The 22,114-nt window shown below is 63.8% G+C and overlaps 1 protein-coding gene across 1 annotated transcript; it reads left to right on the top strand.

The window, feature by feature from the left end:
- The first annotated feature begins 3,381 nt into the window (after nucleotides 1-3,381).
- On the top strand, nucleotides 3,382-20,518 carry CPXM1 (carboxypeptidase X, M14 family member 1). Its single transcript, XM_054293214.1, has 15 exons — nucleotides 3,382-3,849; nucleotides 4,201-4,696; nucleotides 4,813-4,932; nucleotides 5,142-5,251; nucleotides 5,858-5,997; nucleotides 6,066-6,150; nucleotides 8,329-8,479; nucleotides 9,255-9,343; nucleotides 9,445-9,568; nucleotides 11,363-11,559; nucleotides 13,062-13,241; nucleotides 15,953-16,250; nucleotides 17,641-17,780; nucleotides 19,350-19,452; nucleotides 20,268-20,518. The coding sequence occupies exons 1-15, from the start codon at nucleotides 3,382-3,384 to the stop codon at nucleotides 20,516-20,518; spliced, it is 2,952 nt and encodes a 983-aa protein (XP_054149189.1).
- The last annotated feature ends 1,596 nt before the right edge of the window (nucleotides 20,519-22,114 follow it).

The following is a 22,114-nucleotide window of genomic DNA, read 5'->3' as shown; positions in this document are numbered from 1 at the left end:
AACCTGGGGACACCCCTGGAGCACTCAACCCCTCCTGGGGCTCATTAGCAGCAGCCAACAGAGCCACAGGAATTCAGGAATTCCTTTAATTCATTTAATTAATTCCTTTGCCTATGGCTGGGCACCCCTGCCTTTTTGGGGAGCCATTTCCTGTGAACTTCAGGTGAGTCAGAAGGGGAAACTCGGATTAACTCCCTGGGAATGCTGAACTTCTCTGGGGTGGGATCCGTGCTGGGCTCCACGTGGGAAAGGCCCTGGAGGTCGGGATGGGCAGGGCCGGAGGGAGCTGACCCTGGCACCCACGGTGTGGGTGAGGACGTGCCCCCGCTCTGTTGGGCACAGCTCCTGGTCAGGAAAGTCTTTCCCACTGGGACGTCTCTTGGTTGGTGAAGTCTTCCCAATGGGACAGAGTTTTGTGTCCCCTGACATTCCCGTGACACTGCTCCGGGTGTGTCTCGGTGTCCCCTTGGCACGGGTCTTGGTCAGTGAGTTCTTCCATTTGGGACATCTCGTGGTTGATGAATTCTTCCATCTGGCACATCTCCTGGTGGATTAAGTCTTCCCATTGGGACAGAGTTTTGTATCCATCGATTTTCCCTTGGTGCTGTTCTGGGTGTCTCTTGGCTTTTCCTTGGCACGGGTCTTGGTTGATGGATTCTTCCATGTGGGACATCTCCTGGTTGATGGGTCCTTCCATTTGGGACGTGTCATGGTTGATGGATTCTTTTATCTGGGACATCTTGTGGTTGATGGATCCTTCCATTTGGGACATCTCCTGGTTGATGGATCCTTCCATGTGGGACATCTCCTGGTTGATGGATCCTTCTTTTTGGGACATCTCCCGGTTGATGGATTCTTCCATGTGGGACATCTCGCGGTTGACAGATTCTTTCATCTGGGACATCTCCAGGTTGGTGAATTCTTCCGTGTGGGGCATCTTGTGGTTAATGAATCCTTCCATTTGGGACATCTCCTGGATGGTGAAGTCTTCCATGTGGGACATGTTGCAGTTGATGGATTCTTCCATTTGGGACATCTCCTGGTTGATGGATCCTTCCATGTGGGACGTCTCATGGTTGATGGATACTTTCATCTGGAACATCTCCCGGTGGATTAAGTCTTCCCATTGGGACACAGTTTTGTATCCCTTGGCATTCCCTTGGCACCGTTCCTGGTATCTGTTGGCGTTCCCTTGGCACAGTTCTTGGTCAGTGAAGTTTTCCATGTGGGACGTCTCTTGGTTGATGAGTTCTTCCATCTGGAACATCTCCTGGTTGAAGAGTTCTTCCATTTGGGACATCTCCTGGTTGATCAGATCTTCCCATTGGGACACACTTTTGTATCCGATGGCTTCCCCTTGGCACCGCTCTTGGGATCTGATGGCTTCCCCTTGGTGCCACTCTTGGGATCCATTGGATTCCCCTTGGTGCCGCTCTTGGGATCCATTGGATTCTCCTTGGCACCACTCTTGGGATCTGTTGGATTCCCCTTGGCACCGCTCTTGGGATCTGTTGGATTCCCCTTGGTGCCACTCTTGGGATCCATTGGATTCCCCTTGGGGCCACTCTTGGGATCCGATGGCTTCTTGGCACCGCTCTTGGGACCCGATGGCCTCCCCTTGGCGCCGCTCTTGGTTGGTGAATTCCTGCCACTGGGACAGATCCTGGCATCGGTTGCCGTGCCCCTGGCACAGTTCCTGGTCTCCCCAGGCTTTCTCCTGGCACAGCTCCTGGTCGATGAGTTCTTCCATGTGGGACATCTCCTGGGTGATGAAGTCCAGCCACCAGGACAGATCTCTGTGCCCATGGGCTGTGCCCCGGCTCATCCCTTGGGGACACCCTCGGGGTCCCTGTGGATCTCTGCCGTGTCCCCGCTGGCACAGCCCTGGGGGACAGCGGAATTCCCGCTGCTCCTGCTCCGTGGCCAACATCCCCTGTCCCCCCTGGCACCGCAGCCGCCTCAGCCCCTGGGCCGGCCGGGAGTTGGGATTTGGCTTCTCCAGAGGGATCCGGGAGCTGCTGCTCCTGGGAATGCACCTGAACCCTTTGGGACCACGCTGGGACTGCAGCATGGCACAGCTGCGGCGTCACAACGGGACATCCTGGCAACCACGGAGCCCTCTGGAACCTTCTGGAACCTTCTGGAACCTTCTGGAGCTGCAGCCCTGGCTACACAACACCAGGGTGTGCCAAGGGGTCCGTCCCCCCTGGGTGACACTGGAAGGACACTGGTGGCACCCAGAGACACCTGGAGAAGTGGCACCGTCAGAACGTGAAGAGATTCATCCAGGCCGGGTGAGATCCCAGACTGGAGCACGGGCTGGGAGAGACTCCTTGAGAGATTAATTTAAATTAATGACTCAGAAATTCAATATTTCTGCGTCATTAGTTTAAATTAACTCAGGGTTAACCCCATCCACCGTGACAAACTCATCCAGGTTAAATGGGAAGAGCTCTTCATGCTGGGAATGGAATATTTAACTGTCATAGGATATAAAAAATAACCCCAAATTTAATTTGAGAGTGAAAAAACAAACAAAAAAGTGGTCAGGGCTTAAATTGCAGCTTAAACCTGAGTTAATTTAAATTAATTACTGAGAAATTCAACATTTCTGAGTAATTAATTTAAATTAACTCAGGTTTAACCTCGTCCACCGTGACGAACTCATCCAGGTTAAATGGGAAGAGCTCTTCCTCCTGGGAATGGAATAGATAACTGTCATCTCCAGCAGGATACAAAAAATAACCCCAAATTTAATTTGGGTGAAAAAAAAAAACCAAAACAAATCAATCCTGCGGGAAGGACTCGGGGACACGGGGACAGTGACACGGCCCTGGGCAGGACTGTCCCGGCCCTGCTCGGTGGCTTTGACCCCGCTCCGGTGCGGGGAACCGGAGCAGCTTCCCGGTGGGATTCGGCCGGGAAAAGCCGCGGCGCCTTTAAGGCACCTCCGAGCGGGCTCTGGCAGCCGCGGGCGCTGCGCCAGGAAATTCCTGACATCCCGGGAAGTGCTGAGCCAGCGCGAATCGGGGCCGGGAGCGGCGCCAGGAGCGGGGCCGGGAATGCCGCAAACCTCGAAAGAGCCGTCACGGGGCTGAGGCACGGCCAGAGCCTCGACAGAAGGCAGAGCTGCCTCAGCCCGGGACAGAACCCGTGCCAGCATCCAGCCCTGGGAACCGGGCACGGAATGCTCCGTCCCCGCTGTCCCCGCTGTCCCCGCTCCCCGGGATGGGCAGGGAGCGTCCCCGGGTGATGCGGATCCAAAGGAGCCCGGAGCAGAGCGCAGAGCCCGAGGGGTCTGTCTGTCCCCCTCCCTCCTCAGCCCCGCAGGGCTCTGGGACACCCCCAGGGACAGCACAGGGATGAGGACAAGGGGCAGGGATGGCACCAGCCCTGCCCGCGGGAAATCCCAATAAAAGAGGGGAAAGTCGAGCCAGGAAAGTTCTTTGGGGACGGAAAACGAGCGCGTGTGAGACCCCGCGCAGGGTGGGGGGACAGGCAGGAGCCACACCCCGGACCCGGCACCCCGAGTCCCACCCGGGGCACCCCCGAGGGGTCGGGGCCGGGGCCGGGGCCGGGGACCGCCCCTGGCCGCCGGGTTCGGCCCCGCTCCGCCCGCACCGGCGGCTCCGGGACCTGCCGGGTCCCCGGGCTCGGCCGGCGACGCCGCCGCTGCGGCGGGAGGAGCCCCCGCGGACCCCCGGGCCACTCCCCGGCCGGCGATGGGACACTGGGGACACTGGGGACACTGCGGGACAGCGGGGATGCAGTGAGGGCACAGCGGGACACGGTGATGGGACAGCGGGGACACGGTGGGGACACGGCAGGGACACAGGACAGGACCCGCCGGTGAGCGGGCGGGACCCGCTGTCTCCCGTTCGAGGGGTCCGGTAACAGGGAGAGCGGAACGGGGCCGGTGAACGGGGCGGGGCGGGCAGGGCACGGCCGGGGGTCCCGGGAGGGGCGGGCAGGAGGAGGGCGGGGGTCCGGGGCAGGAAGCGGGCGGGGGTCGGGGAGGGGCCGGGACCGGGCCCAGGAGCGGGGCAGGGACCGGCAGGAGCGGGCAGGGACCGGCAGGAGCGGGCAGGGACCGGCAGGGCCGCGGCCATGCGGGGATCGCCCCTCGCCCCGCTGCTGCTGCTGCTGCTGCTGCTGCTGCTGGGCCCCCCGGCGCCCCCCGCCCGCGCCGCGCCCCCCCAGCCCGGCCGGCCCCGCGGCACCGGGGCGGGCACGGCCAGCGGGACCCCCAGAGCCACCGGGGTCACCCCAACCAAGGGCACCGCCAGCGGGACCCCCAGAGCCACCGGGGTCACCCCAACTAAGAGCACCGCCAGCGGGGTGTCCCCCAAAGCCGCCGGGGTCACCCCAACCAAGGGCACCGCCAGCGGGGTGTCCCCCAAAGCCGCCGGGGTCACCCCAACCAAGGGCACCGCCAGCGGGGTGTCCCCCAAAGCCGCCGGGGTCACCCCAACCAAGAGCGCCGCCAGCGGGACCCCCAAAGCCGCCGGGGTCACCCCAACCAAGAGCGCCGCCAGCGGGGTGTCCCCCAGAAAGGGCCCCACGACCGGACCCCCCAAAGCCAGCGCGGCGCCCCCTCCGAAGGGCACCACGGCCGCCCCCTCGAGGAGCAGCACCACGACGGGACCCCCGAAGGGCAGCGCGACCCCCGCCAGCCCCGGGGACCCCGCGGGCACCGGTAGGACCGGGAGGGGACGGGGGCGCTGCGAGGGGACGGGGTGTGAAGGACGGGGTGTGCAAAGGGGGTTCGTGGGGGAAAACGGGGCGCCAGGCTGTTCCCGTGTCCCCTCGCAGCCCCCGCGCCCACGGTGAGCAAGGTGGCGGTGAGGAGGAGGAAGGTGGTGAGGAAGAAGGTGGTGAAGAAGAAGGTGCTGAGGAAGAAGCCGGAGGCTCCGGCCGCGCCGCAGGAGCCCCGTACGTGCGCTGGGTGCGGGTGGCCCGGGCATTGTCACCTGCGCACGGGGCTGGCCGTGTCCTGGGGACACCTGGGGGCACCTGGGGGTTGGGGTGTCGAGCCCCGGCTGGCACGGTCCCCATGGCACAGCTCGGTGGCGACACAGGGTGGGGATGGCCCCGGCCATTCGGGGGTTGCGGTGTGAGCGCTGTCCCCGCTGTGTCCCCAGCGTGTCCCCCCCTGGGGCTGGAGTCCCTGCGGGTGCTGGACGAGCAGCTCCGGGCATCGAGCCACAAGCGGCACGGGCTGGGCGCGCACCGCGGCCGCCTCAACATCCAGGTACTGCCGGGTGGGCCGGGAACATGCCAGGGGGTGCCAGGGTGTGCCAGGGTGGGTTAGGGGGTGCCAGGAGTGGGCCAAGGGGTGCCAGGAGTGGGCCAGGAGTGGGTCAGGGTGTGCCAGGAGTGGGTCAGGAGCATGCTAGGGGTGTGCCAGGGTGGGTCAGGGTGTGCCAGGAGTGTGCCAGGGGGTGCCAGGAGTGGGCCAGAGTGTGCTGGGAGTGTGCCAGAGTGTGCCAGGCTGTGCCAGGCTGTGCCAGGCTGGAGGGACGTTTGGATGTCACACGAGGCATGCAGGTATGGCAAGTGCATGACAAACACAGAGGAGGTGTGGCCCGTTCGTGGCGAGTTTGTGGCATCTTCATGATGTGTTTGTGACATTTTGTGGCGAGTTTGTGGCATCTTCGTGGCATGTCTGTGACATTTTGTGGCGAGTTTGTGCCATCTTCACGGCCCGCGAGTGTCCCAGGCGCTCCCCAGCTCTGCCCCCTCCCTCCCGTGTGGCTCCCATTGATCTCGGTGCCACCACCCCGGTGCCACCCCGGGCTCGGGGACACGGCGGGCGGTGGGGCCCTGTCCCTGTGCGTGTCCCCTGCTGTCCCCACAGTCAGGGCTCTACGACGGTGACTTCTTTGACGGCGGCTGGTGCGCGGGGCGCGAGGACACGCGGCAGTGGCTGGAGGTGGACGCGCGGCGCCTCACGCGCTTCACCGGGGTCATCACCCAGGGCCTCAACTCCATCTGGACGTAAGGGGACAACGGGGACAAGGGGGGGACGGCGCGGGGGACCCCCTGACCCCCCCCGTGCCCCGCAGGTACGACTGGGTGACGTCCTACAAGGTGCAGGTCAGCAACGACTCGCACGCGTGGCTGCCGAGCCGCAACGGCACCGAGGAGGCGGTGAGTGGCACCGGGGTGGCACCGGGGTGGCATCGGGGTGGCATCGGGGGTGGCATCGGGGGTGGCATCCCCAGACAGGGCGGGGACATGGGGAGGTGACAGGGCTGGGGGGCAGGAATCACCTGGGAGGTTATGATGGTGAGGGGGTTAAGCATGGTGGGGAGGTTGATGATGCTCTGGGGTTAATTGTGCCAGGGTGGGTAATGATGCCAGGGTGGGGTTAATTAGGCCAGGGTTAATTATACTGGGGTTAATTGTGGTGAGGTTAACCATGCCAGGTGGGATAACCATGCCAGGGGGGTTAATTAGGCCAGGGTTAATTATACTGGTGTTAATTGTGGTGAGTTAACCGTGCCAGGTGGGCAATGATGCCAGGGTGGGGTTAATTAGGCCAGGGTTAATTATACTGGTGTTAATTGTGGTGAGTTAACTGTGCCAGGTGGGCAATGATGCCAGGGGGTTTAGTCAGGCCAGGGTTAATCATACTTGGGTTAATTTGCCAGGTGGATTAACCATTCCAAGAGTTAACCGTGCCAGGGGGGTAACAATGCCAGGAGAGTTAATTAGGCCAGGGTTAATTATACTGGAGGTTAACCAGGTGAGATAACTCTGCCAGGAGGGTTAATTAGGCCAGGGTTAATTATACTGGAGGTTAACCATGCCAGGGTTAACCATGGCAGGTGGGATAACCACACTGGGCAGGGCGTTAACCACGCTGGGTTAACCACACCGAGGAGGGTTAACCACCCCAGGGAGGAGTGCCCATCCCGGGGTGCCCATCCCGGGGTGCCCATCCCGGAGTGCCCATCCCAGGGTGCCCATCCCGGGGTGCCCATCCCAGGGTGCCCATCCCAAAGTGCCCATCCCGGGGTGCCCATCCCGGGGTGCCCATCCCGAAGTGCCCATCCCGGGGTGCCCATCCCGGGGTGCCCATCCCGCGGTGCCCATCCCAGGGTGCCCATCCCGGAGTGCCCATCCCAGGGTGCCCATCCCAGGGTGCCCATCCCGCGGTGCCCATCCCAGGGTGCCCATCCCGGGGTGCCCATCCCGGGGTGCCCGTGCCAGCTGGCTCCGTGCCCGGGCTCTGTTGCCCTTGGCCTGGCCCTGCCGGGCGCCCTGCAGCATTTCCCCCCAGCACAAAGGCTGCTTGTCCTGCCTGGGCACCTGCCAGCCCCCCTGGCACGGCCGTGGGGACACGGGGACACGCGTGGGGGTGGCGTGGCACCGGGCACAGCACGGCAGCCTGGAGCTGGGGAGGGGTTAGGGTCCCTGTGCCAGGGCTAGGTTTGAGGATCCTGTGCCAGAGCCGTGTTTGGGGTCCCTGTGCCAGAGCTGGGTTTGGGGGTCTCTGTGCCAGGGCTGGGTTTGGGGTCCCTGTGCCAGAGCTGGGTTTGGGGGTCTCTGTGCCAGGGCTGGGTTTGAGGATCCTGTGCCAGAGCTGGGTTTGGGGGTCTCTGTGCCAGGGCTGGGTTTGGGGTCCCTGTGCCAGAGCTGGGTTTGGGGTCCCTGTGCCAGAGCTGGGTTTGAGGATCCTGTGCCAGAGCCGTGTTTGGGGTCCCTGTACCTGAGGTGGATTTGGGGGTCTCTATGCCAGGCATGGATTTGGGGTCCCTGTGCTGAGGGTGGATTTTGGGGTCCCAGAGACAGGAGTGGATTGGGGGCACGTGCCAGGGGTGGATTTGGGGGGTCCTGTGCTGGGGGTGGGTTTGGGATCCCTGGGACGAGGTGGGTTTGGGGTCCCTGTTGCTGAGGGTGAATTTTGGGGTGCCTGTGCCGGAGTGGGTTTGGGGTCCCTGTGCCAGGGGTGGGTTTGGGGTCTCTGTACCATGGATGGATTTGGGGATCTCTGGCACAGGGTGGGTTTGAGGTTCCTGTGCTGGGGGTGGATTTGGGGGTCGCCATGTCAGGAGTGTACCCAGGTGTACCAGCATCAGGTTTGGGGATCTCTATTCCAGGGGTGGATTTTGGGGTCCCCCTGCCTGACCCCTGCCAGGAACAGATTTGGGGCTCCCTGTGCCCATCCCTGCTGCCCTTGGGCTCCGAGCGGCGCCCGCAGCCCCACCCGGGCTCTGCCCTGGCCGTGCTGGAGGGCACCGGGCACCCCTGGAGCCCCGCGGGCGGCTCTCCCTGACCCTGCTGTCCCCTCCTGTCCCCTCCTGTCCCCTCCTGTCCCCGCAGGTGTTCCCGGCCAACAAGGACCCCGAGACGCCGGTGCTGAACCTGCTGCCCTCGCCGCTCGTGGGGCGCTTCCTGCGCATCAACCCGCAGAGCTGGTTCCGCAACGGCACCGTCTGCCTGCGCGCCGAGGTGCTGGGCTGTCCCCTGCCCGGTGCGTGTCCCCCCGCCTGTCCCCTGCCCCCCGGGGCTGTCCCCTGCCCGGTGCGTGTCCCCCCGCCTGTCCCCTGCCCCCCGGGGCTGTCCCCTGCCCGGTGCGTGTCCCCCCCGCCTGTCCCCTGCCCCCCGGGGCTGTCCCCTGCCCGGTGCGTGTCCCCCCCCGCCTGTCCCCTGCCCCCCGGGGCTGTCCCCTGCCCCGCAGTGACCTGCTGGTGTCCCCCCAGCTGTCCCCTGCCCGGTGCGTGTCTCTGGCTGTCCCTTGCCCTGTGGGGACCCGCTGGCTGTCCCCTGCCCCACAGTGACCCTCTGGCTGGCCCCTGCCCCACAGTGACCCGCTGGTGTCCCCTGCCCCGTAGGCACCCGCTGGTTGTCCCCTGCCCACCCTCTGGCTGTCCCCTGTCCCTCGGGGACCCGCGGGCTGTCCCCTGTCCCGCAGTGACCCTCTGGCTGTCTCCATGCCCCGTAGGCACCCGCTGGTTGTCCCCTGCCCACCCTCTGGCTGTCCCCTGTCCCTCGGGGACCCGCGGGCTGTCCCCTGTCCCGCAGTGACCCTCTGGCTGTCTCCATGCCCCGTAGGCACCCGCTGGCTGTCCCCTGTCCCGCTGGTGTCCCCCTGGCTGTCCCCTGTGGGCGTCGCTGGCGTCCCCCAGGTCCCCACACGCCGCCCCGGTAGCGCCCGGCGGTGTCACCAGAGCGGCGGTCTGGGCTGCTCGCTGTCCCTGACCGTGTCCCCCCGGTGTCCCCCCGGTGTCCCCTCGGTGTCCCCGCAGACCCCAGCGATGCCCACGCCTGGCACCCCCCGGCCCCGCCCGAGCCGCAGCTGGATTTCCGCCACCACAACTACAAGGAGATGAGAAAGGTGCCACCCTCCCCGCGAGCCCCGGGGTGGCTCCGTGTCCCCAAGCGGGGCCGGGGGGGCTGTGCCACCTCGGGGTGTCCCTGACGGTGCCACCCCCGCAGCTGATGAAGAGGGTGAGCGAGGAGTGCCCCGACATCACCCGCGTGTACAGCATCGGGCAGAGCTCCCGCGGGCTGCGCCTCTACGTGATGGAGATCTCGGACAACCCCGGGCAGCACGAAGTGGGTGCGTGCCGAGGGGACAGCCGGGGACAGCTGGGGACAGCCGGGGTGGGACACCATGGGCCTGGGGACAGCGGCCAGGGATGCCCAGCTGGGGATGGGGCGACTGGGGGTGCCCAGGATGAGGAGGGGGCGTCGGGGATGGCCGGGCTGGTGCTGGAGGGTGGGGACAGTCACCAGGGCTGGTGCTGGAGGGTGGGGACTGTCACCAGGGCAGGTGCAGGGGGGTGGGGACAGTCACCAGGGCTGGTACAGGGGGTGGGGACAGTCACCAGGGCTGGTACAGGGAGGGTGGGGACAGTCACCAGGGCTGGCTCAGAATGGGGTGACTGGGCCACCCAGCTTGGCATGGGATGTCCAGGATGGAGTTGGGGTCACCAGAGACACCCAGACCTGTGAAGGACGGGGGGACAGGGTGGCTGGGGACACCCAGGATGGGGATGGGGACACAGGGACACGAAGACTGGTGCAGGGTGACGGGGACAGTCACCAGGGATGTCCAATGTGGAGCACGAGGATGGGGACAGGGTGACCAGGGATGCTCAGGATGGGGATGGGGACACCCAGCCTGGTGAAGGACAGGGAGAGGGACACCCAGGATAGGGACAGGGACACAGGGACACCCAGGGATGCTCAGGACAGAGACAGGGACACCCAGCTTGGTGCAGGGACATGGGGACAGTGACCAGGGACACCCAGGGTGGTGCAGATGGATGGGGACAGGGTGACCAGGAACACCCAGGATGGAGACAGGGACACAGGGACATCCAGACTGGTCCAGTGTGGGGACAAGGACACCCAGACTGGTGGAGGGACATGGGAACAGGCACACCCAGGATGGGGATGGGTACGGGGACACCCAGGGATGCTCAGGATGGGGACAGGGACACCCAGACTGGTGCAGGGACATGGGGACAGTGACCAGGAACACGCAGGGTGGTGCAGGGACATGAGGACAGGGGTGACCAGGGACACCCAGGATTGAGATAGGGACACAGGGACACCCAGACTGGTGGAGACACATGGGGACAGTGACCAGGGACACCCTAACTGGTCCAGGATGGGGACAAGGACACCCAGACTGGTGGAGAGACATGGGGACAGTGACCAGGGCCAGCCAGGGTGCTGCAGGGACACGGGGACACCCAGGGTAGTCCAGGATGGGGACAAGGACACCCAGGATGGTGCAGGGACATGGGGACAATGACGAGGGACACCCAGACTGGTCCAGCACAGGGACAAGGACACCGAGACTGATGCAGGGACATGGGATGAGGATACCCAGGATGGTGCAGGGACATGGGGACAGGGACACCCAGACTGGTGGAGGGACATGGGGACAGTGACCAGGGCCACGCAGGGCGGTGCAGGGACACGGGGACAGTGGCCAGGGTGGCACAGGGACACGGGGACAGTGACCAGGGACACGGGGACAGTGACCAGGGTGCTGCAGGGACACGGGGACAGTGGCCAGGGTGGCACAGGGACAGTGGCCAGGGTGGCACAGGGACACGGGAACAGTGACCAGGGTGGCACAGGGACAGTGGCCAGGACGGTGCAGGGACACAGGGACAGTGACCAGGGTGACACAGGGACACAGGAACAGTGGCCAGGGCGGCGCAGGGACAGTGGCCAGGGTGGCACAGGGACACGGGGACAGTGGCCAGGGTGGCACAGGGACACAGGAACAGTGGCCAGGGTGGCACAGGGACAGTGGCCAGGGTGGCACAGGGACACGGGGACAGTGGCCAGGGCGGCACAGGGACACGGGGACAGTGCGGCACCCGGTGGCCCCCAGGCGAGCCCGAGTTCCGCTACGTGGCCGGCATGCACGGGAACGAGGTGCTGGGCCGGGAGCTGCTGCTGAACCTGATGCAGTTCCTGTGCCGCGAGTTCCGCCGCGGCGACGCCCGCGTGGTGCGGCTGGTGACGGGCACGCGCATCCACCTGCTGCCCTCCATGAACCCCGACGGCTACGAGACCGCCTACAGGCTGGTACGGCTGGCACACACGGCCCCTGCCCGTAACCGTGCCATCCCAGGAACCCCAGTGATCCCGGCACCCGTCCCAGTGCCCATCCCGGTGCCCATCCCGGTGTCCATCCCCATGACCCCAGTGCCCATCCCAGTGCCCATCCCGGTGTCCATCCCCATGACCCCAGTGCCCATCCCAGTGCCCATCCCAGTGTCCATCCCCATGATCCCAGTGCCCATCCCAGTGCCCATCCCGGTGTCCATCCCCATGATCCCAGTGCCCATCCTGGTGTCCATCCCCATGATCCCAGTGCCCATCCCAGTGTCCATCCCCATGATCCCAGTGTCCATTCCGGTGCCTATCCCAGTGCCCATCCCAGTGACCCTGGTGCCCATCCTGGTGCCCATTCTCGTGCCCATCCTGGTGATCCTGGTGCCCATCCCAGAGACCGCAGTGCCCACCCTGGGGATCCCGGTGCCCATCCTGGTGTCCTAGTGCCCATCCAGAGGATCCCAGTGATCCCGGTGCCCATCCCAGTATCTATCCCAGTGACCACGGTGCCCATCCCAGTGCCCATCCCAGTGCCCATCCCGGTGTCCATCCCCATGATCCCAGTGTCCATTTTGGTGCCCATCCCAGTGTCCATCCCAGTGACTGCAGTGCCCATCCTGGTGTCCTGATGCCCATCCAGAGGATCCCAGTGGTCCTGGTGCCCATCTATCTGCCAGTATCTATCCCAGTGACCACGGTGCCCATCCCGGTGCCCATCCCGGGGATCCCAGTGCTCATCCAGATGACCACAGGTTCCACCCTGGTCACCATCCCAGTGACCATCCTGGTCATCCCGGTGCCCATCCCAGTGCCCATCCCAGTGACTGCTGTGCCCATCCCAGTGACCCTGGTGCCCATCCTGGTGCCCATTCTCGTGCCCATCCTGGTGATCCTGGTGCCCATCCCAGTGTCCATCGATGTCCATCCCAGTGACCATGATGCCCATCCCAGTGCCCATCCTGGTGGCCATCCTGCTGACTGCTGTGCCCATCACAGGGATCCCACTGACCCCTGTGCCCACCCCTGTGATCCAGTGCCCACCCCAGTGACCGTGGTGCCCATCCTTGTGATCCTGGTGTCCATCCCGGTGCCCATCCCAGTACCCATCCCAGTGACCCCAAGTGCCCATCTCGGTGATCCTGGTGCCCAGGGTGTCCATCTCAGTGCCACCCAGTGTCCATCCCAGTGCCCATCCCAGTGATTCCAGTGCCCATCCCGGTGCCTGTGGTGCCCATCCCGGTGATCCCGGTGCCCATCCCAGTGATCCCAGTGCCTTTCCCGCTGACCCTGGTGCCTGCGATGCCCATCCCAGTGCCCATCCTGGTGACCCCAGTGCCCATCCCAGTGATCCTAGCACCCATCCCGGTGCCCATCCCGGTGATCCCAGTGCCCCTCCCGGTGATACCAATGCCCATCCCAGTGCCCATCCCGATGCCCCTCCCGGTGACCCCGGTGCCCGCGGTGCCCGGCAGGGCTCGGAGCTGGCGGGATGGGCCATGGGCCGCTGGACGTACGAGGGCATCGACCTCAACCACAACTTTGCCGACCTGAACACGGCGCTGTGGGACGCCGAGGACAACGACCTGGTGCCCCACGAGTTCCCCAACCACTACATCCCCATCCCCGAGTACTACACCTTCGCCAACGCCACGGTGAGACCCCAAAACATCCCCACCCTACCAGCGTGAGACCCCAAAACATCCCATCCTGCTGGGGTGGTGCCATGGTGAGACCCCAAAACTTCCCCATCCTACCAGTGTGAGACCCCAAAACATCCCCACCCTATCAGTGTGAGACCCCAAAACATCCCATCCTGCTGGGGTGGTGCCATGGTGAGACCCCAAAACTTCCCCATCCTATCAGTGTGAGACCCCAAAACATCCCCATCCTATCAGTGTGAGACCCCAAAACATCCCTGTCCTGCTGGGGGGATGCCACGGTGAGAGCCCAAAACCCCCATCCTGTCACATCGGGGTGAGACCCCCAAAACCCTCACCCTGTCAGTTTGAGACCCCAAAACACCCCCGTCCTATCAGTGTGAGACCCCAAAACCCCTATCCCGCTGGGGTGGCGCCCTGGTGAGACCCCAAAACCCGCATCCTATCAGTGTGAGACCCCAAAATGCCCCCATCCTCCTGGGGTGGCGCTGTGGTGAGACCCTAAAACCCCCATCCTATCACATTGGGGTGAGACCCCAAAACCCCCATTCTACCAGTGTGAGACCCCGAAACCCCCATCCCTTCACATCAGGGAGAGACTCCAAAACCCCCATCCTGTCACATCGGGGTGACACCCCAAAACCCCCATCCTGTCACATTGGGGTGACACCCCAAAACCCCCATCCCTTCACATCAGGGAGAGACCGCAAAACCCCCATCCTGTCACATTGGGGTGAGACCCCAAAATGGCCCAAAGTGCCCCTGAAACCCCCCTGAAACCCCTCAGAAACCCCCAAACCCCTCCCAGTCCAGCGGGGCGGGTGCTGCCCACCCACAGGGGCTGCACTGGGGCTGAACCCGCCCAACCCAGGGCGTCACCAGAAGCCACAAGGACAAGGCCACCACCACCACGAGGCACGGGTGACAGCAGTGTCACCACGTGGGTGGCCCCAGGGGTGCGGGTGACAGTGGTGTCACCGCACAGGCAGCTCTGGAGATGCGGGTGATGGCAGTGTCACCATACAGGCAGCCCTGGTGACAGAGGTGTCACCGCGCACATGGCCCCAGAGATGCAGGTGACAGCGGTGTCACCGCACGGATGGTTCCGGAGACGTGGTGACAGGAGTTGTCACCGTGCAGGTGGCCCTGGAGATGCGGGTGACAGAGGTGTCACCATACACATGACCCCAGCACACACAGAGACACGGATGGCAGTGGTGCCACCGCTCAGGCAGCCCCGGTGATGTGGGTGACAGCGGTGTCACCGCACACATGGCCCCAAGAGACACAGGTGACTGTGGTGTCATTGTGCAGGTGCACAGAGACACGGGTGATGGTGGTGCCACCGTGCAGGTGGCCCTGGAGTTGCGGGTGACGGCAGTGTCATTGCGTGGGTGGCCCTGGAGCTGTGGGTGACAGCGGTGTCACTGCACAGATGGCCTCAGAGATGCAGGTGATGGCGGTGCCACTGTGCAGGCAGCCCCAGAGACATGGGTGGTGGCAGTGCCACTGCGCATGTGGCCCCAGAGATGTGGGTGACAGCAGTGCCACCACACACATGGCCCCACAGATGTGGGTGACAGTGTCGTCACTGCACGGGCAGCCCCAGAGACGCGGGTGATGGCAGTGTCACCGCACACATGGCCCCAGAGATCTGGGTGAGGGTGATGTCACTGCATGGGCGGCCCCAGAGACACGGGTGACAGTGGTGCCACCGCACACAGAACCTGGTGGTGTGGATGACAGTGGTGTCACCACATGGGCGGCCCCAGAGACGCGGGTGACAGCAGTGTCACCACGCACATGGCCCCGGTGGCGCAGGTGTCAGCAATGCCACTGCGCACATGGCCCCGATGGTGTGGGCGACGGCAGCGTCACCACGCACATGGCCCCATTGGTGCGGGTGACAGCAGTGTCACCACGCACACGGCCCCAGTGGCACAGGTGACAGCAGTGTCACTGCGCACATGGCCCCAGTGGCACAGGTGACAGCAGTGTCACCACGCACACGGCCCCAGTGGCACAGGTGACAGCAGTGTCACTGCGCACATGGCCCCGGTGGTGCGGGTGACAGCGGTGTCACTGCACACATGGCCCCGGTGGTGCGGGTGACAGCAGTGTCACCGCATACATGGTCCTGGTGGTGTGGGTGACAGCGGTGTCACCACGCACATGGCCCCAGTGGCACAGGTGACAGCGGTGTCACTGCACACATGGCCCCGGTGGTGCGGGTGACAGCAGTGTGACCACGCACACGGCCCCAGTGGCACAGGTGACAGCGGTGTCACCGCGCACACGGCCCCAGTGGCACAGGTGACAGCGGTGTCACTGCGCACATGGCCCCGGTGGTGTGGGTGACAGCGGTGTCACTGCACACATGGCCCCAGTGGCACAGGTGACAGCAGTGTCACTGCACACATGGCCCCAGTGGTGCGGGTGACAGCAATGTCACTGCATACATGGCCCTGGTGGTGCGGGTGACAGCGGTGTCACCATGCACATGGCCCCGGTGGTGCGGGTGACAGCGGTGTCACCACGCACATGGCCCCGGTGGCACAGGTGACAGCAGTGTCACCATGCACACGGCCCCAGTGGCACAGGTGACAGCGGTGTCACCACGCACACGGCCCCAGTGGCACAGATGACAGCAGTGTCACCGCGCACACGGCCCCAGTGGCACAGGTGACAGCGGTGTCACCGCGCAGGTGGCCCCGGAGACGCGCGCGGTGATCGCGTGGATGCAGCGCTACCCGTTCGTGCTGAGCGCCAACCTGCACGGGGGGGAGCTGGTGGTCACCTACCCCTTCGACATGAGCCGCACCTACTGGAAGGCGCAGGAGCTCACCCCCACCCCCGACGACGGCGTCTTCCGCTGGCTGGCCACCGTCTACGCCACCGCCAACCCCGCCATGGCCAGCGCCGAGCGCCGCCCCTGCCACCACGACGACTTCACGCGCTACGGCAACATCATCAACGGCGCCCACTGGCACACCGTGGCTGGCAGTGAGTGGGGACAGTCCCTGAGACCAGGGGGCACGTGGCAGTGAGTGGGGACAGTCCCTGAGACCAGGGGGCACGTGGCAGTGAGTGGGGACATGCCATGAGACCAGGGGGCACACGGTGGCTGGCAGTGAGTGGGACACGCTGTGAGACCAGGGGGCACATGGTGGGTGGCAGTGAGTAGGGACACTCTGAGATGGTGGCAGTGAGTGGGGACACTGGGCTCAGGTAGCACACAGTGGCTGGCAGTGAGTGGGACGTGCCGTGAGCTCAGGGGGCACATGGCAGTGAGTGGGGACACTCCATGAGCTCAGGGGGCACACGGGGGGTGGCAGTGAGTGGGGACACGCTGTGAGATCAGGGGGCACACGGTGGCTGACAGTGAGTGGGGACACTTTTAGATGGTGGCAGTGAGCGGGACACTGAGCTCAGGTGGCACATGGCAGTGGCACTGAGTGGGACACTCCATGAGCTCAGGTGTCACACAGTGGCAGTGAGCAGGGACATTCTGAGATGGTGGCTGTGAGTAGGGACACTGAGCTCAGGTGGCACATGGCAGGGAGTAGGGACACAGCTCAAGTGGCACACGGTGGGTGGCAGTGAATAGGGACACGTGGATTTTTGGTTTCTTTTTTGTTTCTCTTTTGTTTCTTTTTTTGTTTTTTGTTTTTTGTTTTTGTTTTTTTTGCTAATTTTTTGGGGGGTGGTTGGTTATTTTTTGCTTATTTTTTTGTTTCTTTTTTTTGGTTATTTTTGGGTTTTTTGTTTCTTTTAGAAATATGGTATTTCTCATTTGGACTCACATATTAATCAGTTCTTACCTACATTACAGTCTCACAAACCATGAATTTTACAGTAATTTACTCTAACAAGCTGAAAGTGGAGCCCCATCTCACTCTCTACAAGGCTTTTTAAGGCTAAAGTATCCAATTAAGAAATGACACCTAAATTATTTTTATTTTTAAATAATTAATTTAATTATTAATTAAATTAATTACCTGTGACTTGCAATGTGGATTTTTTTAACCACTTACACCAAACCACCCAAACCCATGGAGAAGAAGGTGATGAAGGACAGGACCAACCTCTGCCCTAAAACTTTTATTTTGCTTTAGAGATATTATTATATTTTAAACCTTTAAATTGCAAGGTTTCCACCCTGTGATATTACACATTTCTAATCCAGCTGCACATTCATAATTTTAGTTCTATTATTTAATTTTGGAAGCTTTCTCTATGCCCTCAGGTTAAATGCAGTGTTCTCCTGGGGGTCAGTGCTGCCAGCACAGAAAGTCTGAAACTCTCAGTATCCAGGGAATTTCTGGAATTTTCCTGTCACTCCGGGATTTTTCTGTCCCTTTGTCCCCTGCTGCCACCCTCGCTGTGCCCCCAGGCATGAACGACTTCAGCTACCTGCACACCAACTGCTTCGAGATCACCGTGGAGCTCTCCTGCGACAAATTCCCGCACGCCTCGGAGCTGCCCGCCGAGTGGGAGAACAACCGCGAGTCGCTGCTGCTCTTCATGGAGCAGGTGGGGCACGGGCTGGCACCGGGTGGCACCGGGGGTGGCACCACCCGGGGCTTGGGGACACAGCTCGAGGTCTGTCTGTGCGGAGGGGATGGAGTGGGATGGGAATGGGGGGGAATGGGGTGCTGGGATGGGGGGGCAGTGGGGGAAGGGTGGGGGATTTGGGGGGGTTTGGGACATGGGGACACTGGAGGGGTCTAGGGGTGCTGGGACCATGGGGACACTGGGGAAGGGGGATTCAGGATGGGGGATCTGGTGGGATTTGGGACATGGGGACACTGGGGGGCTCTGGGGGTGCTGGGATGAGAGGGGCAGTGGGGAAGAGGGGTCCAGGATGGGGGATTTGGAGGGATTTGGGACTTGGGGACACCGAGGGGATCGAGGTGGTTCTGGGATCGTGGGGACACTGGGGGATCCAGGATGGAGGATTTGGGGGGTTTTGGGACATGGGGACACTGAGGGGGTCTGGGGTCCTGGGACCAGTGGGACACTGGGGAAGGGGGAGTCCAAGATGGGGGATTAGAGGGCTTTGGGACATGGGGACACTGGGGGGGTCCTGGGGCTATTGGGATGAGGGGGGCAGTGGGGAGGAGGGGTCCAGGATGGGGGATTTGTGGGGGATTTGGGACATGGGGACACTGAGGGGATCCAGGTGGTTCTGGGATCATGGGGATACTGGGAAAGGGCAGTTCAGGATGGGGGATTGGGACATGGGGGCACTGAGGGGATCCAGGTGGTTCTGGGATCGTGGGGACACTCTGGGAGTCCAGAGTGGGGGTTTGGGGGGTTTTGGGACATGGGGACACTGAGGGGGTCTGGGGTCCTGGGACCAGGGGGATCCTGGGGAAGGAGGGTCCAGGATGGGGGATTTGAGGGATTTGGGGCATGGGGACATTGAGGGGATCTGAGGGTGCTGGGACAAGGGGGACACTGGGGCATCCAGGATGGAGGATTTTGGGGGTTTTGGGACATGGGGACACTGAGGGGGTCTGGGGGTGCTGAGACCATGGGAATATGGGGAAGTGGGGTACAGGATGGGGGATTTGGGGGGTTTGGGGTATGGGGACACTGGGGGGATCCAGGTGGTTCTGGGATCATGGGGACACTGGGGAGGGGTCTCGAGTGGAGGGTCTGGGGTTGCTGGGGCAATGGGGACACTGGGTGGAATCTGGGGACAATGGGGACTCTGGGTGGGATTTGGGGACACTGGGTGGGATGTGGGGACAATGGATGGGATTTGGAGAAAATGGGGACACTGGCTGGGATGTGGGGGTATCTGGGACAATGGGGACACTGGGTGGGATCTGGGGACAATGGGGACACTGGGTGGGGTCTGGAGGGAGCTGGGACAATGGGGACACTGTGTCATGGGCAGGGCAGGGCCAGGGAACCCCCAGGGGTCTCTGAAAGGCTTTGGGGATGGAGGTGACACGCTGGGGACATTGCAGGGTGGCCATGGGCACGGCAGGGTGGGGGCTCAGCGGGATGGCAGCGGGACGTGGCTGTCCCCAAACGCTGAGGTGGCACCGGGAGCGGGGGACACACCCGTGCCACCTGTGCCACGCCCTGCAGGTGCACCGGGGGATCAAGGGCGTGGTCCGGGACAGTGACACCGAGCTGGGCATCCCCAACGCCATCATCTCTGTGGATGGCATCAACCACGACGTCCGCACGGGTACCGGGACACCGGGACAGGGAGGGGCGGGGTTTGGGGGGACACCGGGACACGGAGGGGCGGGGTTTGGGGGGACACCGGTACCGGGACACCGGGACACGGAGGGGCGGGGTTTGGGGCGGGAACGGGATCGGGATCCGGCTGGGAATGAGGGTGGGATAAGGACAGGGACGGGATGGGAACGGGATGGGGATGAGGATGGGAATGGGGACGGGGACAGGGAAAGGAATGGGATGGGATTTGGGATTGGGAATTGCAGATGGGGATGGAAATAGGATGGGGCTGGGAAAGGGGAGGGGATGGGGACAGGAATGGGATTGGGATGGGGAGAGTAATGGGATGAGGTTGGAAATGGGGATGGGACAGGCATGGAGATGGCATTGGGGATGTGAATGGGACGGGGCTGGGACAGGGAAAGGAATGGGATGGGATTTGGGGGTGGAATTGGGAATTGCAGGTGGAGATGGAAATAGGGCTGGGAAAGGGGATGGGGACAGGAATGGGATGGGGCTGGGGACAGGGATGGAAGGGGAGTGGGATTGGGGATTGCAGATGGCAAAGGAAGCAGGATTAGGTTGGGAATGGGGATGGGATCGGGACAGGGATGGGAATTCGGGATGGGACAAGAACGGGACTGGGGCTGGGGACAAGGACAGGAACGGGGCTGGGGCTGGGAATTAGGGATGGAGATGGGACAGGAACGGGGCTGGGTCTGGGGACAAGGACAGGAACAGGACTGGGGCTGGGGACAAGGACAGGAACAGGACTGGGGACAAGGACAGGGTGGGGACAGCAGTGTGACCCCACCCCCGCAGCCTCGGACGGGGACTACTGGCGGCTGCTGAACCCGGGCGAGTACGAGGTGACGGCGCGGGCCGAGGGCTACGAGGCGGCCACGCAGCCGTGCCGGGTCTACTTCGAGAACGTTCCCACCCCGTGCAGCTTCCGCCTGGCGCGGGCGCGGGGCCGCCACCGGCCCGGGAGGCCCCGGCCGGGCCCGGACCCGGCGCTGCGGCTGCAGCGGCTGCGGCTCCGCCGCCTGCGCGCCCACGGCCGCGGGCAGTGAGCGGGGCGGCCCCGGGGCCGCGGGATCGGCCGGGGGGCACGGGGGGACGGGCGGGACGAATCCAGTAAAGTTTGGGTGCGCTGCGGCTGCGAGTGTGCGGGGCTGGAGCGGCGGAGAGACCGGGAATGGGAACGGGAACGGAAACGGGAACGGGAATGGGAATGGGAATGGAATAGGAATAGGACCGGGAACGGGACCGGGAATGGGAATGGGGACGGGAACGGGACCGGGAACAAGACCGGGAATGGGAACGGGAACGGGAATGGGAATGGGACCGAGACCTAGAAAAGGACCGGGAATAGGAACGGGAACGGGACCCGGAAAGGGACAGGGACCGGGGCTCGTTTCTGCCCCGGACCCTGCCGTAGGAACTCGGCCAGGCCACGCCCCTCACCAGGCCACGCGCATTCCCTGGCCCTTCAGTCGCTCCGCCGCTGTTAAGCCCCACCCATTCGGTGCTGACCAATAGAAACTCCGCTCTGAGCCGCGCCCCTCATAAGAACACCCCATTACCGTGGTATATTCTCCATAAGCCACGCCCAGGAAACCACGCCCCTTGCCTGTTGTCGAGCGCTCCACACGGCCCCGCCCCCTTCTCCCATTGGATCGCCTGGACCCGCCCCCGGTGCACTCGTGAGCCATTGTCCCGCCCTGCCCCTCATCTCTGGGCGCCTATTGGCTGCTGCCGGCGGCGGGGACCAATAGGATGCGAGATTGATGGGCGGCGCGGAGGGGGCGGGGCTGGGGGACACGGAGGGGGTCCCTGGGCAGCGGGGACAATGGGGACCTGCAGCGGGAGGTGTCCCCACAGTGCTGGGGCTGCTCTGGGGGCTGCAGGGACCTGGGGGGGTCTGCGGAGCTCTGGGGACCCTGGGGACAATGTCCGGCAGGGCTGTGACACTGGGGGGGTCTGCAGGGTGGGGGTCCGGGGGTGTCCTGGCTGTGGGGTTCGGGAAGTGCCGGACCATGGGTGCACTGGGAGGGTCCGGGGGTCCTGGGGGGCACTGGGGGGTGTTGCGGCTTTGGGGACACCGAGAGAGGGTCGGGGGTGGGGTCTGGGTGACCATGGGGTCATGGTGGGCGATCGGGCACCGCCATCAGAGCCAGCACCCCCTGAGCCCCCAGGAGATGGGGGGCACCAGCGTGGGGCACCCCGAGTCCCATGGAAAGCCGAGGGGGCACTGGAGGGTTGTAGGGTGCAAAAAAGGGGTTGGGGTGACCCCCCCTTAATCCCCCTGCGGTCCTGCAGGGTGGGGGGCTGTGCCCTGCTGGGCCCTGGTGCCACCGTGTCCCCCTCCCCAAATGCGGGGCTGTCCCCAGCGCTGGGCTGAGCCGTTCATGGGGGTCCCCAACACCGCCGGGACCCCCATGACACCCCACGGGGAGGCTCCAGCTCGGGGCTGGGGGGGCGAGCATCACCACGGGGACCCCCCAAGCCCTCTGGGGTGACCCTGGGCAGGGCTGGGGTGTCCCCACAGTTGGGACACCAACTCTGCGAGGGGCTGCACCCCCACCCCGCTCCCCCATCGCTGCCCCACCGCCGCGATTTGGGGGTGACAGGGGTCCCGTGCAGTGTCCCCCCGCCACTCCCCGGGC

This window comes from Melozone crissalis, unplaced genomic scaffold (assembly GCF_028551555.1).
Source record: "Melozone crissalis strain CALT ecotype California unplaced genomic scaffold, PUWL_Pcris_2 ptg000132l_1, whole genome shotgun sequence".
NCBI lineage: Eukaryota > Metazoa > Chordata > Aves > Passeriformes > Passerellidae > Melozone > Melozone crissalis.
Note: the sequence above shows the minus strand (reverse complement) of the source record. Positions and strands in the feature narration are given on the sequence as shown.

Coding starts and splice junctions, on each gene's coding strand:
- CPXM1 (XM_054293214.1), top strand. CDS start 3,382: ATGGCACCAGCCCTGCCCGCGGGAAATCCCAATAAAAGAGGGGAAAGT. Junction 4,933..5,141: donor GGCCGCGCCGCAGGAGCCCC/GTACGTGCGCTG, acceptor CTGTGTCCCCAG/CGTGTCCCCCCCTGGGGCTG. Junction 19,453..20,267: donor CAACCACGACGTCCGCACGG/GTACCGGGACAC, acceptor CCACCCCCGCAG/CCTCGGACGGGGACTACTGG.